Source organism: Lissotriton helveticus, chromosome 3_1 (assembly GCF_964261635.1).
Source record: "Lissotriton helveticus chromosome 3_1, aLisHel1.1, whole genome shotgun sequence".
In the NCBI taxonomy this organism is placed as follows: Eukaryota; Metazoa; Chordata; class Amphibia; order Caudata; family Salamandridae; genus Lissotriton; species Lissotriton helveticus.
The window spans coordinates 652,414,629-652,438,031 of record NC_136061.1 but is presented as its reverse complement, the minus strand read 5'-3'; the positions used below and the strand labels follow the sequence as shown (position 1 = coordinate 652,438,031).

General features: G+C 43.0%; 1 protein-coding gene across 3 annotated transcripts in view; it reads left to right on the top strand.

Annotated features, from left to right (window-relative positions):
* The window catches only part of PTP4A2 (protein tyrosine phosphatase 4A2), a 211,608-nt gene that overhangs the window by 35,316 nt on the left and 152,889 nt on the right, over positions 1 to 23,403 (top strand). For all 3 annotated transcript variants that reach the window (XM_078680668.1, XM_078680667.1, XM_078680666.1), the window contains exon 2: positions 7,737 to 8,359. In XM_078680668.1, the coding sequence (XP_078536794.1) occupies positions 8,264 to 8,359 (96 nt within the window). In that variant the 5' untranslated portion in view covers positions 7,737 to 8,263. The remainder of the gene's footprint in view (positions 1 to 7,736; positions 8,360 to 23,403) is intronic.

Genomic DNA, 23,403 nt, shown 5'->3' with positions numbered 1-23,403 from the left:
TTCCACTACACTGAATAATGTTTATAAACAAGACGATGGTCAGTGGCTACTGACATCGAAAAAGGCTGTTTGCCGAAACGCGAGGGCGTCTGTCTTGTCTGTTGTAACATTAAAGCAACCTGAATGAACTGAGCCTGGGAGTGCGGATATTTCTTATATAAAAGACTGAGAAATTGGAGCTTCATATATATATATATATATAACACACAGCTTCACAAGATCTTGCATGGCGACTGATTGCACCGGCTTGAACAGTTTGTCCTGAAGGCAGAACAGTTTGTAACGTCTAGCCCTTGCAGTTAATGAAATATTGCTGAATAAAGCTTATGATCATCACTTACCCTAAAGAGGTAAGTTGTCTGTGGCTAAAGGTGGTCCTAATGACTGTTGTTTGTACCCACGCCTTTCTAAAATCTTGACGGTTGCTGTTGAGTTACCCTAAGCAGGACCCATTGCGTGATGTGAGAATTAGACTACCATTCTGTTATGTCTCATTGCAAACGGTAATCCACTTTGTATGTGAGCGGGCTTTATGCTCTAGAGCTATACTATGCCCCTCGGCTGGGCGCCAGTGACTAGATAGGTCCCTCTGGTTTTGTAACGGGTTACTTTGTTTTGTCTGTATGGAATGTTTCGTTTCGGTAGTGGCTTGCTTAGAGTGCAGGACTTTTTTGGGAGAAGGTAAGGCGGGCTAATCCCCCTTTAGTCCACGGGCATGGGACTATTTTAGGAGTAACATCTTTTCATTTGAGAAACATCCTTGGATCGCATAGGCAGCGATAAAATGCCTAAGTACTAATATCGTCCTGTTAAATGACCCTGTCAAGAAAGTTGTTTCAATGCAACGCCCCAAGTGATAGCTTTGCATGTAGCGCTGTGTTCACTGAACATCTTGAGCTTTAACGATATTTAAGGCTGTAACTTGAACACAAAGTGCTATAGTCTTGTTTTCTCTGCTTGTATTTTTTTTACTGAATGGTAAATGACTTTAGTGAGTTATCAATTGTGCCCTACAGTATTTTGAATTTCTATAACCCTTCATCTCATGGAGTAAGCCATGATGGCTAGACCTCAGTACTCCCAAGAGATTGAGGTGTCAAAGGTGAACATATTGCTATCCAGTCCTCTTACTTTCCCAGTAACTAAAGAAAGGGCTCACGTTTGCGCTCACTGCATGTTTGCGCTCACTGCATGTTTGCGCTCACTGCATGTTTGCGCTCACTGCATGTTTGCGCTCACTGCATGTTTGCGCTCACTGCATGTTTGCGCTCACTGCATGTTTGCGCTCACTGCATGTGCTATAGTCTTGTTTTCTCTGCTTGTATTTTTTTTACTGAATGGTAAATGACTTTAGTGAGTTATCAATTGTGCCCTACAGTATTTTGAATTTCTATAACCCTTCATCTCATGGAGTAAGCCATGATGGCTAGACCTCAGTACTCCCAAGAGATTGAGGTGTCAAAGGTGAACATATTGCTATCCAGTCCTCTTACTTTCCCAGTAACTAAAGAAAGGGCTCACGTTTGCGCTCACTGCATGTTTGCGCTCACTGCATGTTTGCGCTCACTGCATGTTTGCGCTCACTGCATGTTTGCGCTCACTGCATGTTTGCGCTCACTGCATGTTTGCGCTCACTGCATGTTTGCGCTCACTGCATGTTTGCGCTCACTGCATGTTTGCGCTCACTGCATGTTTGCGCTCACTGCATGTTTACATTTAAAATATTCTCCTGTACAGTACATCTTTCTAGTTCTAATTCCTCTGGCTGTCTTTAACTGGCTTTCTGCAATGTAATTTGAACTGCTACTTGCACATGTGTGTTGCATGTTAGAAATGTTCAGTAGTGGATATTTAATAAACTCAAATATTTAAATTCTCTCTCACCAAGCTGAGTGTGCTATGTAACGTTTAAGTTTATTGCTTTCCATATACCTCGTGTTAAGCTCTGTATTGTAACCAGTGAGGTACATTATATGAGTTTGACTCCCTGGTGTGTGTGTGTGTGTGTGTGTGTGTGTGTGTGTGTATATCCTCCACTTTACCAAGAAGCAGAATCGGCACTCCGTGGATTTGTTAATCTGGCTTTATTGTTCAAGTGAGCTCATCTACGCGTTCCGGCTGTTTATCCACAGCCTTGTTCATGATAACGGGCCAATCATAGCATTTTGTTTGAATACACACCTTTCCCATTAGTAACATGGTCAGAGTACAACATAATTTTGCATCACAGTTCAGTTTGTAATACGAAACTGGCGGCCATCTTAAAGTGCATAGTGGTATTTCTAAATGATTATTTATCAAAGTATACTGCAACTTGACCAGGAAAGTTCCTTGTACATTGTAAAAGTAAGGTTCTATTTTACTTTCAACACCACATTACAATACATAATTCTTGTGCATAACGGACAGTTCCATTATTCTTTTATATTTTCTAAAGTGCCACCAGTGCATACTTTATTCTATACCTGCCCAAAAAATTTGCTTTTTCATGATTTTCACATCCTGTGATTTTACGCATCATTTTCTCATCTTTTTATTCTTAAAGTTCTAGTGCTCGTATCGTGATTTCCCTACTCTATAGTGCATGACTGTTTCTACTGTTTACTTTCCAAATGAAACTAAATCCCCTGTACTACTCTTTAGGGAGTTCTGTACATCCTTATCTATTTTAAATAGTTTTGAAACTGTCATAATAAAGTGCTAAAGTGCTAAAGTGTTAAAAGTGTAAGTGCTCCTAATCTTCCTTTTTGTCCTTTAACAACCCACTAAACACATTTTTGTTTTCTTCATTTGGCTCATATTGATGATCTGTGCTGGTTGAGATAGAATATTTAATACAAGCATGTAAACAACTCCTCATCCATATTAAAACTTTTGGGTTACCTGCTATCTAATTCTAGGGTGTATTACATTTCCAAATTCCTCAATTCCATTTCTCTATCTCCTCTTCTCTTGCACTTGAGCTATGCAGATGTAGGTCATCAATGATGTATCACTTTGGTGTTCCTGTTCGAAATGCATTGCTACTGGGTAGCTTCAGTCTCGATTTATGATAACCTTTCTATGCTGCAACATTCTTTTGTGGACTGGGAATGTGGTGCTGCCCACATATATTTTCAACCATGGACACTTTAAGATATACACCACAAAACTCGTTTCACATGATAAGCACCCTTGTATCTTGACAGTATTATTAAAAACTGTCTTGATAATATATTTTCCCCATGTTGGCAAGCCTTGCATTTGAAGCATTTTCAGAATCCCTCTTCTGTTTAAGCCATGTTTGTTGAGATACCGCACTCCATCACTTTTGACTAGGTAATCTCTTTATGACTTGGATTTCCTATATGTTAATTCTGGGTTCTTTTTCATTTCCTGTCCCACTACTGGATCTTCTATTATAAAGTGCCAGTGCTTTTTTAAAATCTGTCTTAATTTTTTGATACTTATTGTACGTTGTTATAAACCTGTGTGTACAGCTTTTCCCCCTATTTTTCTTTTTAATGCTGTTTTTGAAGGCTGAAACAATACACACTCTATTGAAATTCCTAGCTTTTGCTGATGCTGTTTCCAAGGTGGAGATAGTATAACCTCTTTGGACGAAGCAATATTTAATTTCCTACTCATTTTATCATACGCTTGCAGAGTGCTACAAGCTCTTTGCTCTGTAACGTTCCCCAAAGGGGATACTTTTTGTGAGGTGTTAGGTGTGACCTCCCAGCGTATAAAATAGTGTTTCCCGCTGTTGGTTTCCTAAATACTGTACTCCCCAATGTATCTCCAGCCACACAAACCTTAATGTCCAAGAACTATTGATGGTCTACTCCTATTCCCCAAAAAGTTTTTAAATTTAGATTATTGGTATTTAATTTGAAATTAATTGATCAACTTCCGCTTCTGTGCCCTGCCACAGCATAAAGACATTATCAATGAATCTTGACCAAATTAAAATCTTTTCAGATCAATGTTCCATTTCTGGGCCTGCTCCTCCCACCAGCCAAGATGTAAATTAGCATAGCTGGGGTCGAAGCAGGTGCCCATTGCAGTCCTCTGTTCTTGCTGGAACATTTCATTCCCAAACAAATGATATTGGTAATGATGGAATGGTGCCTAACCAAAAATATTATTTTGATTATGGGTTGCACGTCTCATAGGTTTCATTCTCAGGAAGTGTTCTGTTGCTCTAAGTCCATCTCTATGTCTGATGCTCATATAGAGAGTGGATATCTCTAACGTCACAAGTGCCATGTTTTGTTCCCATTTGATGTCCTATATTTTCCTGAGTTTATTGAATCCCTCAAGTATGATAGTCTTTACCCTTTACCAACGGGTTCAGCAAATGGTCAATATATTAAGAAACGTTCTCAAACTTCTGGGCAGAAATTATATGATGAACCCATCCATTTAGGATTTTCTTTGGACACTTTCGATATATGTTATGAATGACTGACTAATGTCACTTTTTTTAGGTTGAGCCTAGAGCAGTGCATGCGCTGCTTGCTCGATTTTTAGTAAGGGGGTTTTCAAAGTGCTACCAGAGGCTTTTGCTGGCCTCAAGCTGGTGGTAACGTGCGCGCAGCCGCCATCTGTGTTTTCTCCGTCGCGGGTAATTAAGTGCATCGTGATCACTTTCACCCTCCCTCCCGGTTCTGAACCTCGCACTCTACACTCCTGTCACCAGAATATCCCGCTTCTGCTCCCTCACGTTCTCTCACCCTTTTTTCTCCATCTATTTTCTATCCTCTTTGCTCCCCCTCACTTTCTTTCCCTTACGTTCCATTTTCTATGCGCAATCACTTTCACCCTCACTCTCTTTCGGTTCTGGACCTCGTGCTCTACTCTCCTGTCACCAGAATTTCCCATTTCTGCTCACTCGCGTTCTCTCACCCTTTTTCTCACCCTTTTCTCCATCTTTTTTCTATCTTCTTTGCTCCCCCCTCACTTTCTCCCCTTATGTTCTTTCGCCTCCTCCTCTCTTGATTTCTCACCCCCATTTCCCCCCCAACCACCCCTTCCCGCTCTCGGTCCTAGGATGAACTCGGTGGAGAAGGGCCAAAGGAACATATTCGACAAAGGTGAGCTCCGCATAGACTATATGAACACCCAGGACTGGCCCCACACCACTGACCGTGCATTTGGGGTCCTCTATTCCATTGCAGTGCATAGCTGGACATGCTTTCACAGGTGGACAGGCTGCCTGCTGGCTCTTGCCGTATTATATATTTTTGGTGCTTACGTGTGTGTGAAGGGGATCACAGATTAAGTAATTAACCCACCCAGGCCTGGAGCCCTCCCCTACACGAGGCCCTGCATGCATGATCTGAACAATTGCCCAACATGAAGCCACAAAGTATTGTAGTGCTCCGTTTTCAAATGACCGATGAAATAATCTATAGATCTCAAAAATAAACCATTATTGCACTTTCTTAACAAATTTGTTTTAGATCAATTATTTTGCATAGGCAAATGTGTGTATTACATCAATTTGTTTGCATAAACCATTATTTTGACACCTCCCCTTGTTTCTTAATATACGCTGAATGTTTTCTTTTTCTATTTTCACTAATGTACTCTTGACATACAGCGAAAGATTAAAACTACTGTATCGCTTCGTCCTCTATTTCCCGATAACACTACCACTTTAACAACCTCCCCTTCATTTTTTGTTCTCCAATATTTAAAGCAACTTAGGGCATTAAAAAATTCAATGGATTAAAAAAATTAAACAAATGTCTAGCTAAATAAAAATGTACAGTGTTTCATGTAAAACTTTCTGTGTTAGAAGCCAGGGCTGCTGACTTTGCCGAACGCTTGTTTCTCGATTCTTTTTCTCTTTATTGAAATGGGCCTTAGGAATTTCGCAGGCAGGCATACACACTTGAGAATTGCACACGTGCAAGAAAATAGACATAGCAGCTCTGGTAATAAATACAGAATAAAATCGTGCGTGTATCATAGTGCGAACGGCCACTAAGGGAGAAGAAAGGACCTCCTTCACAGTAGCCTAAAGTACTGATGAGCACACTGCCCCTTTCTGAATAAACATTGGCAAAGCCAACAGGTCTGGACTAGATCAGCTGGTGTGATGCTTATTTGTTTTATATTGGTTGCAAATGCTTGCAATAAAAAAAAACACACTCCATCCTAAAGTAAAAGCCATTAGTTTGCAATAACAAAATTAATTGAAAAAAATAATCTGCATATATAATTGTTTTAAAAAAAAATAGTCAAGATACTTCACACCTGACAGATTTACTTTTCTGTAGAAACCCTTTCCAGTTTTAATACTTATTAAAATTAATTCTTACTGGCACATAGAAATGGTACTGATTTTGAACTACTATAATCTGAGGAGGCCGTTCACTCATAAGGATAACTTTAAAAAAACAAGCATTGGCATATCCAATTGGTCTCGCCTTTGGGATCTTATAAGTGTTTAGTTATCCAGCACAATATCCTTGGTGCAACAACATCAACACTTGCATGGCTAAACACTTATAAGGTCCCAAAGGCGAGACCTATTGGCTATGCCAATGCTTGTTTTAACAGCTATGATTTACGTCTCATAAACCCATGGTCATGGCTTACACGTACTGCTTATTGGACATTATGTTGGGAGGCATTTTATTTGGTTCAGAACCCCGTAGGTGTTTAAGCTTGGGCACGTTTTTTTTTCTTTCTGGACATATGGGTTACATTAGGAAGCCTTCGGTAGGTTAGTGCATGGACAAAGTCAGTTCATTTAATATCAGTTGAGACCATTTCCACCGTCCTTTATGTGATAGATCTGAAGCTGCGTGATGCTGCTTGTTTCACTATTTATTTTCAGTTTTAGTTATTTTTCGGGGTGAGACCATATATAGTTACCATGGTTTAAGATCTTTTTATTAATGGTATTTTTTTCTGGAGGTGCAAAGCTCTCTGAGAGCTAAAAAAAATATAATACAAAGGGAACACCAGGGGTGGCATTTTAACAGCTGCTAACTGCAAGCATTGTGTGCTGTATAGTCTTCAAGAAGACTTGCAGGTCTTTGGTCCTAGAGGATTGCTTGGTGCATCCCTATTGAGATATATCTGCAAGGAAGTACATGGGTACATACTCATGTAGATGTCTTTAAAATATATTTTTTTCAATCAAGACAAGTTACTTTAGTGGACATCTTAAACGCTACCCTTAGTACTACCGACTTTTACAATTTTGAAACTGAAAACATGCAAGTAGATATTCTCATATAGCAGTCTTTGAAATGTCCGCTTTGTAGTGCATGTGGAAATGTTTTGAGATTGGAACAGTAGCCCGGGTTTGAAATGTAACAATAGTTTAGGTGTGAAAGTGTGGGTATGTGGTGTACTCATGCAGATGAGCGGGCATGTAAGGCATATGATCACATATGATGGTGTAGTTGCTGGCTTTAGAAAGGTAAATTAGCCAGTGGCTCATGACTTGTTTGAGCTGTACAAGTGTTCTGAGAGAATACGTTGCCTTTGGCTGGTAGTCAACTCTTTGGTGTGGGTGGATAAAACTACAGAGCATGTGGGTAAGAATGGGTTCATGGTTAGTAGCCAAGAAATGGTAGACGGCACTTATGATTGTTTTTACTGGTTTTTTTCTTGCCTGTTTATTGACAACTGCCTTGGTGAGTTACTAGTCTAGTCAAACTACGCTGGTTATACATCATGACTACAATGTCTAATATTCGCTTATTCTGACATTTTCTTTTTTTTGTCCCCCTTAGGATTCCTTTTGGAACATACGTCTCACATTTATGGCGATAGTGGGTGTTAGGGCAGATTTCTGCCAAGCGCAGCACTGCGCTTGTGCTGGCAAATAAGCTTGGGGATTGAACGTGGCACATACATACTCTCTGCCTTGAAGCCTCCCAGAACATCTTAACCAGCAGCAAATTGTTCGGGACAACGTATTTATTTTTGTTATATTGCAGAAGGCATTGAGTTGTATGGTTATCTTAAAACAGTTTGGCAAATATAAAGATCAAGGAAATCGCAAAGAGATCATCCCTATTTGTAATTTGCCTGACCAGTGCCTACCTGCAGTACATGCTGCTGCCCAGGTTTGAGTACAGTGGATATCTCGTTTGGAGCTATGCTATTACCTGCTTCCAAAGGCCGGAGAAGTTACTGAACCCTCATCTTTAAAAGAATAAAGTTGTTGTCCATCAAAAGAACTTTTGGATGTTTTCTACCAAACCTTTTTCCAGGGGCATTTTCTTTCCCTCTGTCTACTTTTTTTACATTTGTCATCATGAACCGTCCAGCACCAGTGGAGATCACCTATGATGGTATGCGCTTCCTGATAACCCACAACCCAACAAATGCAACTCTCAACAAGTTCACAGAGGTAATTCATAAACTTAAGTGAGCATAATATAGTAAATGGCAACATTCTGTTTTGTTTTTTAAATGTTTTACATTTTCAGAGTGTACCCAGTTAATCTGTAGCAAAGAATCATTAATAAATGTGCAACGTGCAACCAGACACTGGGCTATTTTTTTTCTGGTTTAAACATCTGGGGAGGGCTGGTTGTACTATTGCATGTCTGTGAAATAAATTTTATTCCGTGCTTGGTAAGGGCTTCACTTCCTCAAACTTCCAACAGTTGTTACTACCATTTGGTGCCTGTGTTAGCATGATGCAGATGTTAATTGTATATGTGCATTTCCTATGAACTGTATACAAATGTTGGATAAAACGTATGATTTATTAAGTCTCTCACAAAATCCAGTGAATCTAGGAGCCACTAGTATTATTTTGCTCTTTGCGGTCCAGAGTCGAGGTCACAGGGTTAGGGGCATCTACAATGGTTTTGTTTTCAGTTGGGTGTTAAATGGAACTATGAGGTAGTCCTATCTTTATTATTCAATATCCCTTTCAGTTGTCTTGGAAACATTCATGAGAGATTTATTAACAGGAGCTCTTTGGTGCGTGGAGTTTTCTTGAGATCCTGAGTGAGTGTCTCTGGTTACTGGGCAGTGTCTGGGCCATCAATAGAATTGTAAATTCACTGTACTTAGTTGGCCACGTTACCACCTTTTGGCAACTTCACACTCCAGTGCTGGGATAGGTCTAGCTTTTAATGGCCTATGCAAGGTGACAGGACTAGAAACTAAAACTTAGCATGGTATGGTAAATAATATATCAATGTAATGTCGGACCAGTGCAGTAGCTTCAAAGAAGTATGCCTTTTAATGGGGAATTTAAAAATTGATATATGAAGAAAACTAGGAGACTCTATTACTTTGGGCAAAAAAAATTGTATTGCATTTATATAGCGCTTACTACCTCTGACCAGGCATCGAAGTGCTTTTTCGGCGAGTAGCACGCTATAGGACCCATAGAGGATTAGTGTTGAATTAGTATAGTGAAACATGCAAGTACATTTTAAGTGGTGGATAGGTTAGTCAGTTATTTGGAATGATAGCAGAAGGATAGAGGAGGACAAAGGTTTGTATTTATATAGTGCTTGTTGACGTACGCTATTCAGGAAGCCTACAAAGGATTAGTGGTGAATTAATATGGTGAAATATGAAGTAATTTCAGTGGTGGATATTAGTCAGTTACTTGGAGTGAGCATGATAGTGGAGGGATAAAAGGGGAAGAAAGATTTGCATTCATATAGCACTTTTTACCCCTGATGGGTGTTGAATCGCTTTTCTGTCGAGTAGCACGCCACTCCAGAACCCATAAAGGATTACTGTTGAAAATTAGTATAGTCAAAAAATTTTAAAAAATGAATTAATTTGAGTAGTGGATATGTTATTCAGTTATTTGGGTAGTATATTAGTATAGTTTAATATGGAATTTGAGAAGTGAACATGTGAGTTTGTTAATTTGTATTGCATTCAAGCACTAGGTGTTTCAATTTCGAATGACGCGGAGCCCTATTAACAATATTATCCAGGCGATTGGTGAATGTAACAAAGAGTGTGCGGTCAGGTCGAACATGACCTAATATGAACCTGCAATGGAACCCACCATCTGATGCAGTGTAGGGCAGTGACCCTGTGGACACTTATGTCGAAGACACCCCACACATAAGAACAGGTATAAATCACAGTTGTAGACCTTCACAGAGGATGGTCGATTAACAATTTTCAAAGCGGGATGCTTGTTAAAAAGGAATGCACCACTGTATGAAAATCCTTTTCATTACTGCCAAAGTAATCCCTAGCCTGGTGTGACGGGGCAACCGCCTAGTTTGGGGTGCTTTTACTGTGTTTTAGTAGAGGAGATTTCTGCAGAAAGGGCCTCCCTCCAATGGGATAGCAGATTGTGGACTCCACTGTGTGTTTGTGGTGATGTGGTCGGGGAGAACAGCAGATTACATTTTTTTTTTTTAATTCAAAGACATCCATATCAGCAGTTTTTTCCGAACTATTCAGAGTGCCTCTGTCCCAAAATTAGTGAACAGTGTATTAATTGAACTGTTGAAAGGGTATCTTGTGCTGCCAACAGACAATTTCTCACTCCGAAATAGTAACACACGCTGTTATTTAATTTTATGTCTATTTAGTGTCTTAATTGAATTTTCCCGAGGATTTGCCTTTATGGCTTGCATCGGTTTGCTTGCTGTCCATTGTTGTATCTATTATTTTTTAAACTTAAATAATGAATTGACATGCCATGACCCATTTGTTGTAAAGATGTAACTTTGTACCTTAACTGACAAAGAATACTCTTTGCTGTATTTGCTGAGAAACGTTCACCGGCCAATTAACCAACCCTTTTCTTGTCAAACATGGTGGTAAAAGATCAATCTTTCTGATTAGCGCGTTTTTGTTTTCACAAATGTCACAATCTGCTATGGCAAGCAAATTAAATCTACTCTTTGCTGCCTAGAGGAGTCTGTAATTAATTCTTGTTTGTCATTTCTACAGCACACGGATGCCCAACCAGGGCCTCCGAGCACTAATGAAGAGCCACCGAACAAAGCGTGCTCTGAGGCTTAAATGGCCAGGTATTTTACTGTTCCCTGAAAACTGCTTTGCGCGAGCAGTGACGAAGCAAATGAAGGAAAAGAATTCCAGAGTTTATAGGCGAGGAATTTAAAGGATAGGCCTCCCTCTCTGGCTCTTCTGAACCTGAACAGAATGGCAAGTCTTTGACTGGAGGACCTCCTAGTCCTTACAGCAACATAAGGCTGGATCAGATGTTTAAGAAATACGTTAACCCGTGTTGGTAAAGGCCTGAAATGCCCTAAACGTAGGGCCTTAAATGTGATCCACTGGAATCCAATGAAGGGCGACGAGATGTGAAATGTCAAAATCTGTAGCATCATACTGGCAACTTCATTCTGAATTATTTGCAGTCATTTAATTTAAGTCAGGGAGATATCTAAATACATTTTGCCCACTCTTGGGAGTGCATTGATAAGCCCATCCGCAACAGCCAATGTCCTTGTCTTTGGTGTACTTTTCTAAGTTATTCGGTGTTTTAAAGTTGCAGGCAAGTCGGCCACTATTGTTTTCTTGCAGTAATTATTTAGTGTTTTTTCGACATTGCATCTTTCATAGATGGACATTCTTGAATATTGTACTGTAGGTATATTGAGTCAGACCGTTAAGAAAATTCGAGATTTTTTTTACCTCCCATGGAGAGCCCCCAGGGCCCAGCTTTCAGCCTCTGGTTCATAGTGAGTTGCTTTAGCGTATCTACCCACAGGGCCAGGGAAAATTTCAGTCCTTTGTCCCCTTCTGCGCAACAAGAGAAAGAAATGCAGGCTTCAGTGCCTTTTCATACTGTAGTTAACGGACGTGTAAGTGTGTTTAGTGCCTTTACTCAAACATTGAGGCTTAATAATGTGAAATTTGAAATTTTCACTTCTAAAAATCTGAGACAGAGGTGCCAATTGTGAGGCCCTCTTCTCATGCATCAAGTCAGCCATTGGGGTCTTCTGCGTGTATATAAGGTGCAGAAAAGAAAGTTCCTGAGTGTGCTAGAGTAAAGTGTGCTAGAGGTTCTCCTTAACGGGGTTCTGAATCTTCTGCTTCAGAAAAACACAGCTCACTTTTCTGGTTGCAACCTCTAACCATCGTGCAGCTAAAAAAAATTGTTGCAACATCTTCTATATCTCCTTTCCTTTGTATACTGATGTCGTTGGCAGCCTTGTAGACTATAGTCATTGACTAGCTTAGTCTGCGACTCCCCTTCCTAGTTGACTTTCATCATGAAATCAACAGCTTTATAGAAAGTTCATTATCAACAGATATCCTTTTCTTCAGCCCTCTTCTCCCCAGTGTCCCTGCCATACTGAAAGTGTTTACACTGTATGCAGCTGGTGGCGATAATTCCATTCAGCTGTCGCTGACTGTGTCCTTTGTGCTTCATATACCATTCCTTACCTCTGAAAGTATTAGAATGTCCTTTACTTTTTGAAACTATCAGGAAAAATGATATTCAAAAGATTGTTTCAAATGAAAAGCTGTCGTAAACAGTGTACAGCCTACAACAGATGAATGTTCAACATGTCCCAGACAATGAACTGGATTCGTATCATGAGAACATTTACAAAGATCAGATCTTTCAATATATGTGAATCTTACTATCAAAGAGACTGTGCCAGACTTTTTCATGGACCATCTGAACAGCAGCTGGTACAAACTGTTCTAGAATTTTTGAGTTATTTTTATAACGGACAGTGAAAGTTGCCGTAAAGGTGCTGCTAGAATTTTTAAATGTTGTGCTAATACATTTTTTTGGTCAGCCAATCACTTTCACAGCAGCAGTTACAACCTCCACCAAAGCAGGTGCTAGATCCAGTGCAGAATAGTAATGATGAAACTCTGAATACAAGATTATGTGCTAAAATGGAGACTTCGACATGGATGTGGATAACGTCCATGAAATTCAGATCACTGACCGAGCAATTCAGTATTTCCAGATAAAGTTCAAGAAACCCCCATCTCAATTGCATTCAAAATTAAATGACAACTCAGAGTGCAGCTAAGAAATTGATCTTTCCCATGAAGAGGTTTTCCCCCCCTATGATTTCGAGAAATTTAGAGTTCATCCCAGTTCTTAATTGTCTGACATTAGTGACTTAAACTGATACAAAAAAGACTGGACACTGTATTAGCTGTAGTGCCTTGAATAGAAATACTATCCTCTCAAATATTTACCATCCCATCTCGCAGGTCAGCCTAACTCAGATTCAGTCACTGGTGTGGCAGCTCCATGAACAACCCACATCGCAGTCGCACCTACATCTGCTCCATCTTAAAATGCTTTGGTCAAAAGAATAAGTTTCCTGCCAGCAATGTCTGTTAAACAGACTCAACCCCCCCCCCCCCCCCCAGGATACTGCGGCACAAAAACAGGAATTTAGCTGCGCAAACACTGAAAATTTGTGTCAAATATATATTTTTTAATTAAAAAAAACTGATCCCACGGGCTTCGCTGCATCCCCACGGGGACCATCCTGTATTCGTCTTATTAGTCTTATTTTTTTTTGTTCAATATTGCCCCCAGCGGGCCTAAATTCTGTTGGTTTTTTTTTTAATAGTGACTTAAGTGCTGCCGCATGCCCACGTGAGTTGGGCCGGAACTTTTTATTTTTGGAGAAATAGTGCCAAGCTGGTCCAAATTCTTTAATGTTTAAATACATTTATTGCCACCTGCAGGTCTCACTGCATGCCCATGGGCAGCGAGCCGAATTATTTATTTTTAAATAGTGCTCCTGCAATCACACCATCCATTTTAAACCTCTGGATGGTGGTTCTCCGGGCACCTCCTTTGCAGGGGCATGTGATACAGCATGTGAGTAAACCAATACCTTGCCCGGGCGCTGACCCCCTCCTTGTATTTGGCTTAGTGGTCAATACTGGACCAATAAAAGGAACTTCATGGGCACTTTTGTAAAACAAAACTACAGATTTTGCAATATTTATGCAAATCACGAAATCCTATGATAAAGTACGCATTAAACAAACTTAGGTCTGGCATAAAGTGTAGTTTGCCAGGTCGAAATGGCAGTTTAAAACAGCACACACAGGCTACAATGGCCTGCGACATGTTTAAAAGGGCTTCTTTTGCATGTGGCACAATGTGTTGCAGGCCCACTAGTAGCATTTAATTTACAGGAACGTGTATATGTGGTACTAGAGACTTGCAAGTAAATTAAATGTGCTAATTGGGTTGTTGCCAATTTTGCCATGTTTAAAGGATAAAGTTAACATTTGGGGTGAGGGTAAAGTCAAGATAGTCTAGAATTGAGCAACATTTGCTTCTTTATCTGCTGCTTGGCATGGAAGTGTGGCCTAGATTTAGCAGTAATGGTGACCATCAATAGCCCAGATGTTACCAAAAAAGTGACCCCAATTAGTTGTGAGGAGAAGATAGTTATTCAGATACTGGGGCATCATGGAACATGATATGCTTATGTTGTATCCTTTTAGGCAATGTGAACAATGGTTTGTTACTGTGCTGTACATTATGTGAAATGATGTTCACAGTGTTCACATCCTTGGGAATTATGGATTCTGACTGATTGTGGTGTTTTATATATTGGGATAGTGTAAAAGTGTTCTGGCATTAGTGTTTAGTAAACTTTGCAACATGAAGATTGGCACTGCTCTGTTTTTTCCATAACTTACTGGGGCATTATGTGAACTTTATGGCAATGCTGCCTGCTTTACAGTGTCGAAACTAGAATTTTATTGGTGCTTTGCACACTAGCAATTGTCTAAATTAGAAGGGAAAGTGTGGGTATAATAGCAGCGTGTACACATTTGTGGCTGTGGAGATTCGTATCCTTGGGAATGCACCCACTTGCATGGAAGAGGAGCTATATCTACTCGATGTGAAAATTGACATGGTAATGCTGGTTGAAAGACAAAGGCAATGTGTGAACTATACTGGGAGTGGTCCTTAACATAACAAGATAAGGCATCGCGGCAGAATGTACAAATTGATGAACGAATCAACAGTAAACCGCGTTAATCTGAAAGATCAGTAATGTAATATGTAGCATACACCAGCCGCAGCATCCTCTGCATTGTGTGCACTTGAGCATCTGTTACTGCCACAATGTGTACTGTTATTAGCAACACAGAGGAGTATTTGATTGACATCCCAATAAAAATGCATCACTGCAATATTTCAAAACACTCACATCAATAATGGTAGTGCCCTCGCATATGATGACAACATTCAGGCATAATACAGCCGCACTCATTCGGATGTTTTATTTCCAGGTCCTTAAATTGTGATGGGTTGAATTTTTTTAGGAACAGCGATGTGTGCTATGGGAACCGAGTTAGTCTACCTGTCTTAGGATTTTCAGTAGATATGTTTTCCAATAGCTGACAAACACTTCCTCCCCTGTTCAACAAATACTGAGCAGCCAGCATTTCCTGTCAGGCAGAGAATTGTTACAATTGCTTAATGCGGGTAACAGTCCCACTCTGCAGCCACCCAAAGCGAGGTGCCGAGTGCCAGGTAGGCACAGCTCGTCCAGTCATGTCTTTATTAATGTATTCTGGTACCTGTAGTTCTGTTATCCACAGAATAAATGTGGCACTACAAGTCTAACAGGATGCACTAGCCCTCAGCTGAGGGTACAGTGGCATGAGCTCTGTATCTGTACAGTGTCTAAGTGCATTCTTAAAAAATTGTAAGTGTAGTAAAGCCAGTAAATGGTCTGAGTTAGCTATTACGAACTCCACAGCTCCATAATGGCTTTACTAAAACTTGTGAAATTTGGTAGCAAACTTCTCAGCACATTAAATCCTCACTGATGCCATCTTAGAGATGCCCTCTGAAAAACTCGGCATCCCTGGTGGGGTTCCTGAATGATACCTCTCATTTGCCACCACCAGACAGGTTTCTGGACCCTTGGGTAGAGGGCCTCCGCTCTCTGGGTCAAGAAGCAAACCCCAACCTGGGCAGAGGTGTCATGTCTCCTCCCCAAGGATGGGCTGGGTCCATGAAGGGGAAGCTTCAAGGCCTGCTGCCTTTGCAAGCTGTCCCTGCCTTTTGCTGCCCCCAGCTACGGGCTCTCACTGGTTCTGGCTCCCATTTTGGGCGGGAGAATCAAGTTGGGAGGAGAGGTGTGAATTCTTAAAGAAAGGTACCCCGTCAACTTACTTTTTAGGTCCAGGAGCCACGGTAAAGAACCAAAGTAAAATTACATTAATCAATACTCCTGTCAGACCTGTATCTAGTGGCCAACCCAACGCTCAAATCAGGCTGTCCCACAGAAATCTGCCTTGCCATACTCAAATGTGCAAAAATGTATGAATTTTTATTCATCTTTATATTTTTACTTTAGTAGTTCTAGCATATCTTTTTGTAAAAGTGTAAACACAATCATGATAAACAGTTCATTCATTATCAAATGCATTTGACATACAAGTATTATTTACAAACAAAATACATGAAGATACACTTGTGTCTTACAAGCACAAAACCCCCAGTCAACTCACCTCACATGAAACACTCACCTTTCATACCACTCTCTCACAATCAGTACACTCTCACACAAAGTATGGAGGGAAACCCACAATAATTCACTGTCATACACCAGTGACCGAAATGATGGACTGAGTAAATCACAATTTTAATCCGCTTTAGTGTTGTCTTTAGGGGTTCTCAGCTATCCGGTCAGTGCACGTTTTGATGGGAATGAATAGCTTCCACCTTCATCAGTACAGTTTTTAGGTTGAGCCTAGTACAGCACGCATGCACCGCTCTAGAAAATGACCTCTTGGAATCACTTCAGCTTTTCAGCAAACTTGTGCGTGTGGCTAAAAAAAGCCACACGCACAAGTTTGCTGAAAAGCTTAAGTGATTGGTCACTGTGTGTGGCTTTCAAAAATTAAAATCCCGTAATTGGCCAAAGGCGGGTGCTTGTCCCGGCTTCTCTCTAAACGTTGACTTCCATGGCCTAGGAGTCTCGGGAGCGAGCAGAAATGCAGCCGGGTACGAGCTGCATTCCTTACATTCCTGGAAGTGTGCGCACCACTCGTTCTTCCAGGAAGTGTTTTCTGACCGACTCCGCTCCATCGGAGGGCCGGCTGGGGCCTTGGGAATGTTTCACACGCAGGCTCTGCTATATGCTCCCACACGTTACCCTGGGAAGCCCTTAGTCTGCACAGAATATAACTTGGGGCCTTTGATGTACTTCCAGTTCAGCTGCCTCTTGTTTCATCCGGAGGAACACTGCGGCCAATGGCAAAGGCTTGAACGGTACTTGGTTGTGTGGCATCCACTTACTCGCTCTGTCGTTTTTTTTTCATACTTTACCACGACCCTCCCTACTGTACTCCAAACCCTTAGTAAGTCGACTAACAAGTTGTGTAAGGACGCCCCGCGGTGTAGCCATACGCTGTGAAGCGGTGAGCCAGGGCTTCGCGGCCCCCTGCAAACACTATTTGTTTTCTTCCAGCCCTTGACACAGCTGCAGCAGAGCAAACGCGTGCCTGTCCAGGGGGGAGGGAAAGAAAGTGCTGTATCTGCCCACCCAGATTTCTTTTGTACTTTGTGGGCACACGTGTCTCTCTTCTAGCCTGTACTCCGAGCAACTGCTCTTTTGCTGGTGCCGGGCCCTCTGCTCCAGTTTGAGTATGCTAAAGACGTGCCTGTTCAGGCCTACTAGCGGGTAAGGTGCGTGAAGCAGATGGCGGAAGGTATTGGTGAATAGCAGTGTTCTTGTGGAGCAGGTGTTGGCCCTGACGGCAGTGCCTGTGGTCTGTGCACCTTTAACTTCCCAGCAGTCACCATTTATATCATCCCTGAGATCGGCCAGCTCATGAGGGTAGTACTTGGAGAAAGCTGAATTAACCCTTGCTGCATTCTTGAGACGTAGTGTAAATGTGTATTTTAATTTTGCTACTCCTCGGGTCAGGCTTTGCCAGTCTGCAGTTGCGCTCTCTGGCTCCTAAACTTAAGTCTATAAACCAAGTCAAGCCCTCGAAGCAAAAGCCACCATCCCGGGATCCCCATGTGGAATGCCTTAAACCGTTCCTTTAAAGCAGAATCCAATGACAAGCACTTCCAGAAACTTGGAAACTGTACTCCGCACGGAACATCAGTACCAATTTAAAACTATTTGATATCACTCCACCCAGGGCTTTAAGTGGGCCGGTCCCACCTGTGCTGAGCACCGCAATTTTTTAAAGGGGGCCTCGAAACGGGCTCTGCTTTGTACCCTGGCACAGGCGGTCTGTTTTTTCCGTACTGCAGTGAGAACAGGCACATCGATGGGCCGGTGCTCAAACTGCTCACTTCTCACTGGTGGAGAAGTTACGGCTTGATGTCATGCTAGATGAGGATTGTAGGGGAAGGGAAACCCTTTAAAGTCATTTTCTCTCTGGATTTCCCTTCTCTTTTTGAAACTCCGGAGCGGCAACATTGTTGTGGTGTCACCAGGGCTTTAAGTGGAAGCTTTTTCAATATTCTATACAAGCAATAGTTGCAGCTTATTTATCTTATGCAACTAACAACCATTGGCAAATCCAATAGTCCTGACTTGTTGTAGGTATGATGTTACTTGTATCCTATATCTGGATGCAAAGCCAGAAACCGCAAAACACAAGTCGGGGAGCACACTATGCTAAACACAGATTTTTAGCCTACATGTTTTAAACCACAACCTTAAATACATTGGCCACACCGCTTTGAGAGACCCCCCCTGGTTTTTCATCCCACTTGAAGTCCTGGCTCCACCTCATCCGATTAAACTTACCTTTCCCGTCCTCTACCTTTTTAATCCTCGACCCTCAGCACTTTCCCTTTGAAGACCGAGGGCATTAGGCTTTGTGGGTTGGGGAGGAAGGTAAATTGACATTTCTAATCTTAAATAGTTATCCCATTGGAAACCGCTTAGAATAGGTTTCCTAAATGGAACATTCATTGGCAATGCCAATAGATTATGCCTCTGTGGGAGCTATTGACTGTCAATGTTTTTTTAAAATTTTTCTTAGGCATTTTACACAGCAGCACGAACAGCTTTGGAGCACCCCCAGTCTATATTTTGTCTTCTCCCAAGGGCACGTACCCAACTGTGTGCTGGCACCTCAACCACGATTTGCGATGGTAGATCCATGGCCCTCACTGTGGTCTCGCTCATCCATCGCACTGGGTTACTCCAGCTCCGCCTGGGCCTCATTCTGCCTGCTTCCAGTGTGATGCAGCCATGATGGAGCATTAGCCTCCGCAACCATTGCCATCCAAAGCACAGACAATGCTCGGCACTCCTCGGGCCCCCGTGCCCAAGGTGGCAGCAACTCCACTGCACAGGCTGAGCCAGCCACGAATGGTGAGATTGCAGTCACATTTGCAGGAATCCTCACCTTAGAAGGTCACCCTTAAAGGCGCAGCAGATGCGCGCTGAGACTGCCCCTTATATCGGTTTTAACTGCAGATGGCAGCGCAGTCTGGAGCATTTTGATAAATATTACCCCTCCCTTGCTGCTGGAGGGAGCCTTACAAGAGAAGGTAATCTTGCCAGCCCTCTCCCTGATGCCCCGACCTTTTTCTAAGTGTACCATTTTGATCCGAACAAATATGTCTGTTTTAGAACCCTTAAGTACCTTTTTCCGACTGTCATGCTTGCTGAATTATACCATGCATTCACTATGTTGGTTTCTCTTATTAATTCATGTGTATTGGCTGCTTCACATCAGTTATATTTCTTTCTTTTTGCCATGTACTGTTAACATATGTTCTCATCCAGGAGATACTCCTCAATAGTCCTAATCTATGAGTAATCCCTGCCCATGTGCGGGATCCCGGAGCATATAGAAAATACATATAATTATATATGTATATATATGTGAAAACATATATTTGCAGCCTAAAACATTTCCCAACTAGCAAATTTGCCGCAAACATTACATGAATTAGCATACACATAGTAGTACTCTCCCAACCCCTAAGGAAGAAAGAGCAGTAAACATTTGCATACAACAATGCTTTATTGCCATAGGAAAACATGTAATTGCAGGCATTTGCCAGTAGGCTGCAGTAGAGTATAAAGAAACAAAGAAAAACTGACACCTTGCCTTTAAGGCATTAGAGTAGGGGTACCGTGCCTTTAAGAAATGAAGGCGACCCCCTGCTCCCATGATGCCCCACAGGTGGCAGTTGGGTCAGTTCTTTTTTTCCGGCTCCTTCTGTGAGGATCCTGGAGCTTGAGCCCTTCAGTTTTTGACTGAAGTTATTTGAAGTGATTTTCTTCAGAAAATTTGGCATCTTCTGGCTTATTAAGGCTTCTGCTTTGGTTTTTTGTGGTATTCCACTAAAATTTCTTGTCAGAATGCCTGCTTTATTCAGGAAGTGTCCATCTTGTGACAAGAAGATTGCACTGGCTTATCCCACACTCTTTGTGTGCATTGTGTGCCTTCCATCTGCACACGATCCAAACCAGTGCCACCACTGTCAGAAGTTCTCTAGGTGGACTCTTCGTGACAGAGAATGGATTAGACTTTATGCCATGTTGGAGAAAGACAGAAGTCAACAGGTGGGTGGCCATGGAGTCCCCAGGTCGTCGTCTTCAAGCAAGCATGGCCAAAAACGGCGATGTTCCACCTCTCCTGCCCCCAGAAACAGGAAGGAAGGAAGAAAGAAGATCGACGTCTAAGTCGCCGTCGAAGAGGCGCAGACGCTCTTCTGGATCACCATCACGACGTCGAGAGTCTCTGCCTCATCCTTGTAAGTCGGCGTCGAAACGCCCCACTTCGGGCTCGAAGTCTGTGTCTGCTGGCATGTCCAAGTCGACGTCGAGGCTTCCGTCGACGTCGAGACACTCTCTGCCGCCCCCGAGGGGGTCACCGTTGAGAGCTATGACTGCTTCCACATCGCCGCCGGCTGGTGTGCCCCCGTCGAGAGGGTCTTCAAGATCCCACCATTAGACGTCGAGGCGACGTCAAGAAGGGTCGCCGTCAACACAACGTCAGGAAACCTCCATCGACGCAACGCTGAGGTAGGTCGACTGTCGAGGTCACCGGCTCGACGCCGACAATCGCAGTCGAGGTCCCCACGGCGTGGGCGATCGACGTCGAGAGCATCAAAACCTCGCTCGACGCCATTGGTCACACAGATGTCTTCCACGTCTAAGCTTTCGCCGTCGAGGGAACAGGTCACAGTCACTGTGGAGTCACCTGGATCCAGGTTATCAGGAGACAGCTCGTCATCTCCTGGGCTGAACATTGTGGAAATCTCTCCTGAAGCTTCCCCCAGATCTGCAGACAGATCACGCAGTGGGTCATCTCAACGTCCTCAGGGGCCTGTATCGGGCGGTCGCAGTAGTCCGGGCTCGGATTACACAGGACAAGTACTCCAGCCAGACCATCTAAGTCTCCACCTCGGAGGCCACGACCCTCACCCAGACCGAGATCTCCTGCCAGATCACGCTCTCCAGTACGGCCAAGAACACCTGCCAGGCCAAGATCTACCCCTAGACCAAGACCTCAGTCTAGGCATCGGTTTACATCCAGGGGTCGGCACAGCCGATATCGCGACAGGCCCCATAAGAGGCGATGCACAAAATCTCCAACTTGGTAATCTTCCACGAGGTCTACGGTCCGAGACTATTCCCCGACCATCTCTTCTACTCCTCCCTCTCGAGTCTCACCGATTTGATGACATCGCAACGTTTACAGACGTGTTGGGCAGAGGAGCAAAGAAGCTTAATATCGCTCTGCATACCCCTGTGGTATCCACCTCTGTAATTTTTGATACCCTTCATCATCGGACAGCGCCCAGACCCCTGCTACTTCTGCTGCCTGGCTTCATTGAACCGGCGATGGCTACCTTTCTCACACCTGCGGTGGTAGGTTCCGTTCCATCTACAATCGCCAGGAGGACCCCTTGTTCCTCAGATCTAATCCACCAGCTGACACAATTATCGTGGCGGCTGCCATGAAGTCACGTTCGTCTTCTGCCTCTTCCTCGGTACCCCCAGAAAAGTACAGCATACTAATGGATTTGTTTGGCAGAAAGGTATGCAATACCTCTGCTTCCTATATGAAGGTGGCCAGTGCCTCTGCCCTTCTCGGAAGGTACGATAGGGCCCTTTGGGACTCCCTCACTCGCTTCACCCGAAAAGCTACCTAAGGAAGATCATCAGGACTTCGTCGAAATCCTGCAAGAGGGAGGGCTCGTTGCCAACCAAGTCATCAGTGCCGCAGCGCATGCTTCTGACCTCGCGGCCCATGGCTACTCCCATGGAATCTGCTCACGGCGCTCGGCTTGGCTCCACCTTACAGGCCTCAAGCCGGATGCTCAGAAGATCTTAAACCTCCCCTTTAATGGTACCTCTCTCTTTGGTTCACATAGTGATGACGAAATGACCAAGATGAAAGCAGAAATGGACACTGTTAAAGCTGTGGGTTTGGAGAAGCGTAAAGAATTTTAAAAACGCTTTCGCTAGGGGGACAAGCGGTCTTACCAGCAGAGGGTTCATACCTCTCAATGGTCATCCCAGCCACAGCAGAAAACCCATTTCCAGCAGAGACGCCCTGGCAGAGGCAACGATAACAAGCAGCAGTCTGCCTCCAAGCAGCCTCCCAAGCCCTGAGCTGTTGCTTCCTCCACAACTGTTCGCCACTCCGGTGGGAGGGAGTGTTTCCCATCATCTGGAAGAGTGGAGAACCATAGCAACGGACAGATGGGTGCTGAATATTGTGCAGCATGGTTACTTGCTGAGGTTCAAGTCCCCCTCCACAAGTCTTCCTTCAAACACAGCGCCTTCCCCGATTCCACAGTAAACTACTGCAGGACGAAGTCTGTCCTCCTCAAAAAGAAGGCCATAGAGGAGGTTCCTTTCATGCAGAAAAATCAAGGAGTCTACTCCCGCTATTTTCTAGTGCAAAAAAGAGGCACAGTCACAGAATACAGGCCCATTCTAGACCTACGACTAATGAACAAATTCATCAACAAAGAAAATTTCTGCATGCTCGCCCTGCACCAGATCTTCTCTCATCTTCATCAAGGAGACTGGATGTGTGCCATCGACCTGCAGGACGCTTACTTTCACATACCCGTCTCAGTAAAGCACCGAAAGTTTCTCAGGTTTCAGATTGGACGCCATCACCACCAGTATCGAGTGCTTCTGTGTTTGGCCTGAAATCTGCACCACGGACATTCTCCAAGTGCATGACGGTGGTGGCTGCTTTTCTCCGCAGAAGAAAGATCTTCATCTATCCCTATCTAGACGAGTGGCTGTTGAAAAGCTCCACTCCGGCTCTGCTTCAGAACCATCTTTTGTTCTGTCTCAAACTGATGAACTCATTGGGGTTGCAGGTCAACTTCAAAAAATCAGTACTCAATCCTTCCCAGCGGATTCATTACCTGGGCGCTTCCCTGGATTCAATGCAGGCAAGCGTGTGTCCTTCGGAGGAGAGGTTGTCATCCATGCTCTTGAAGGGTCGTCTTATCCTGGACAG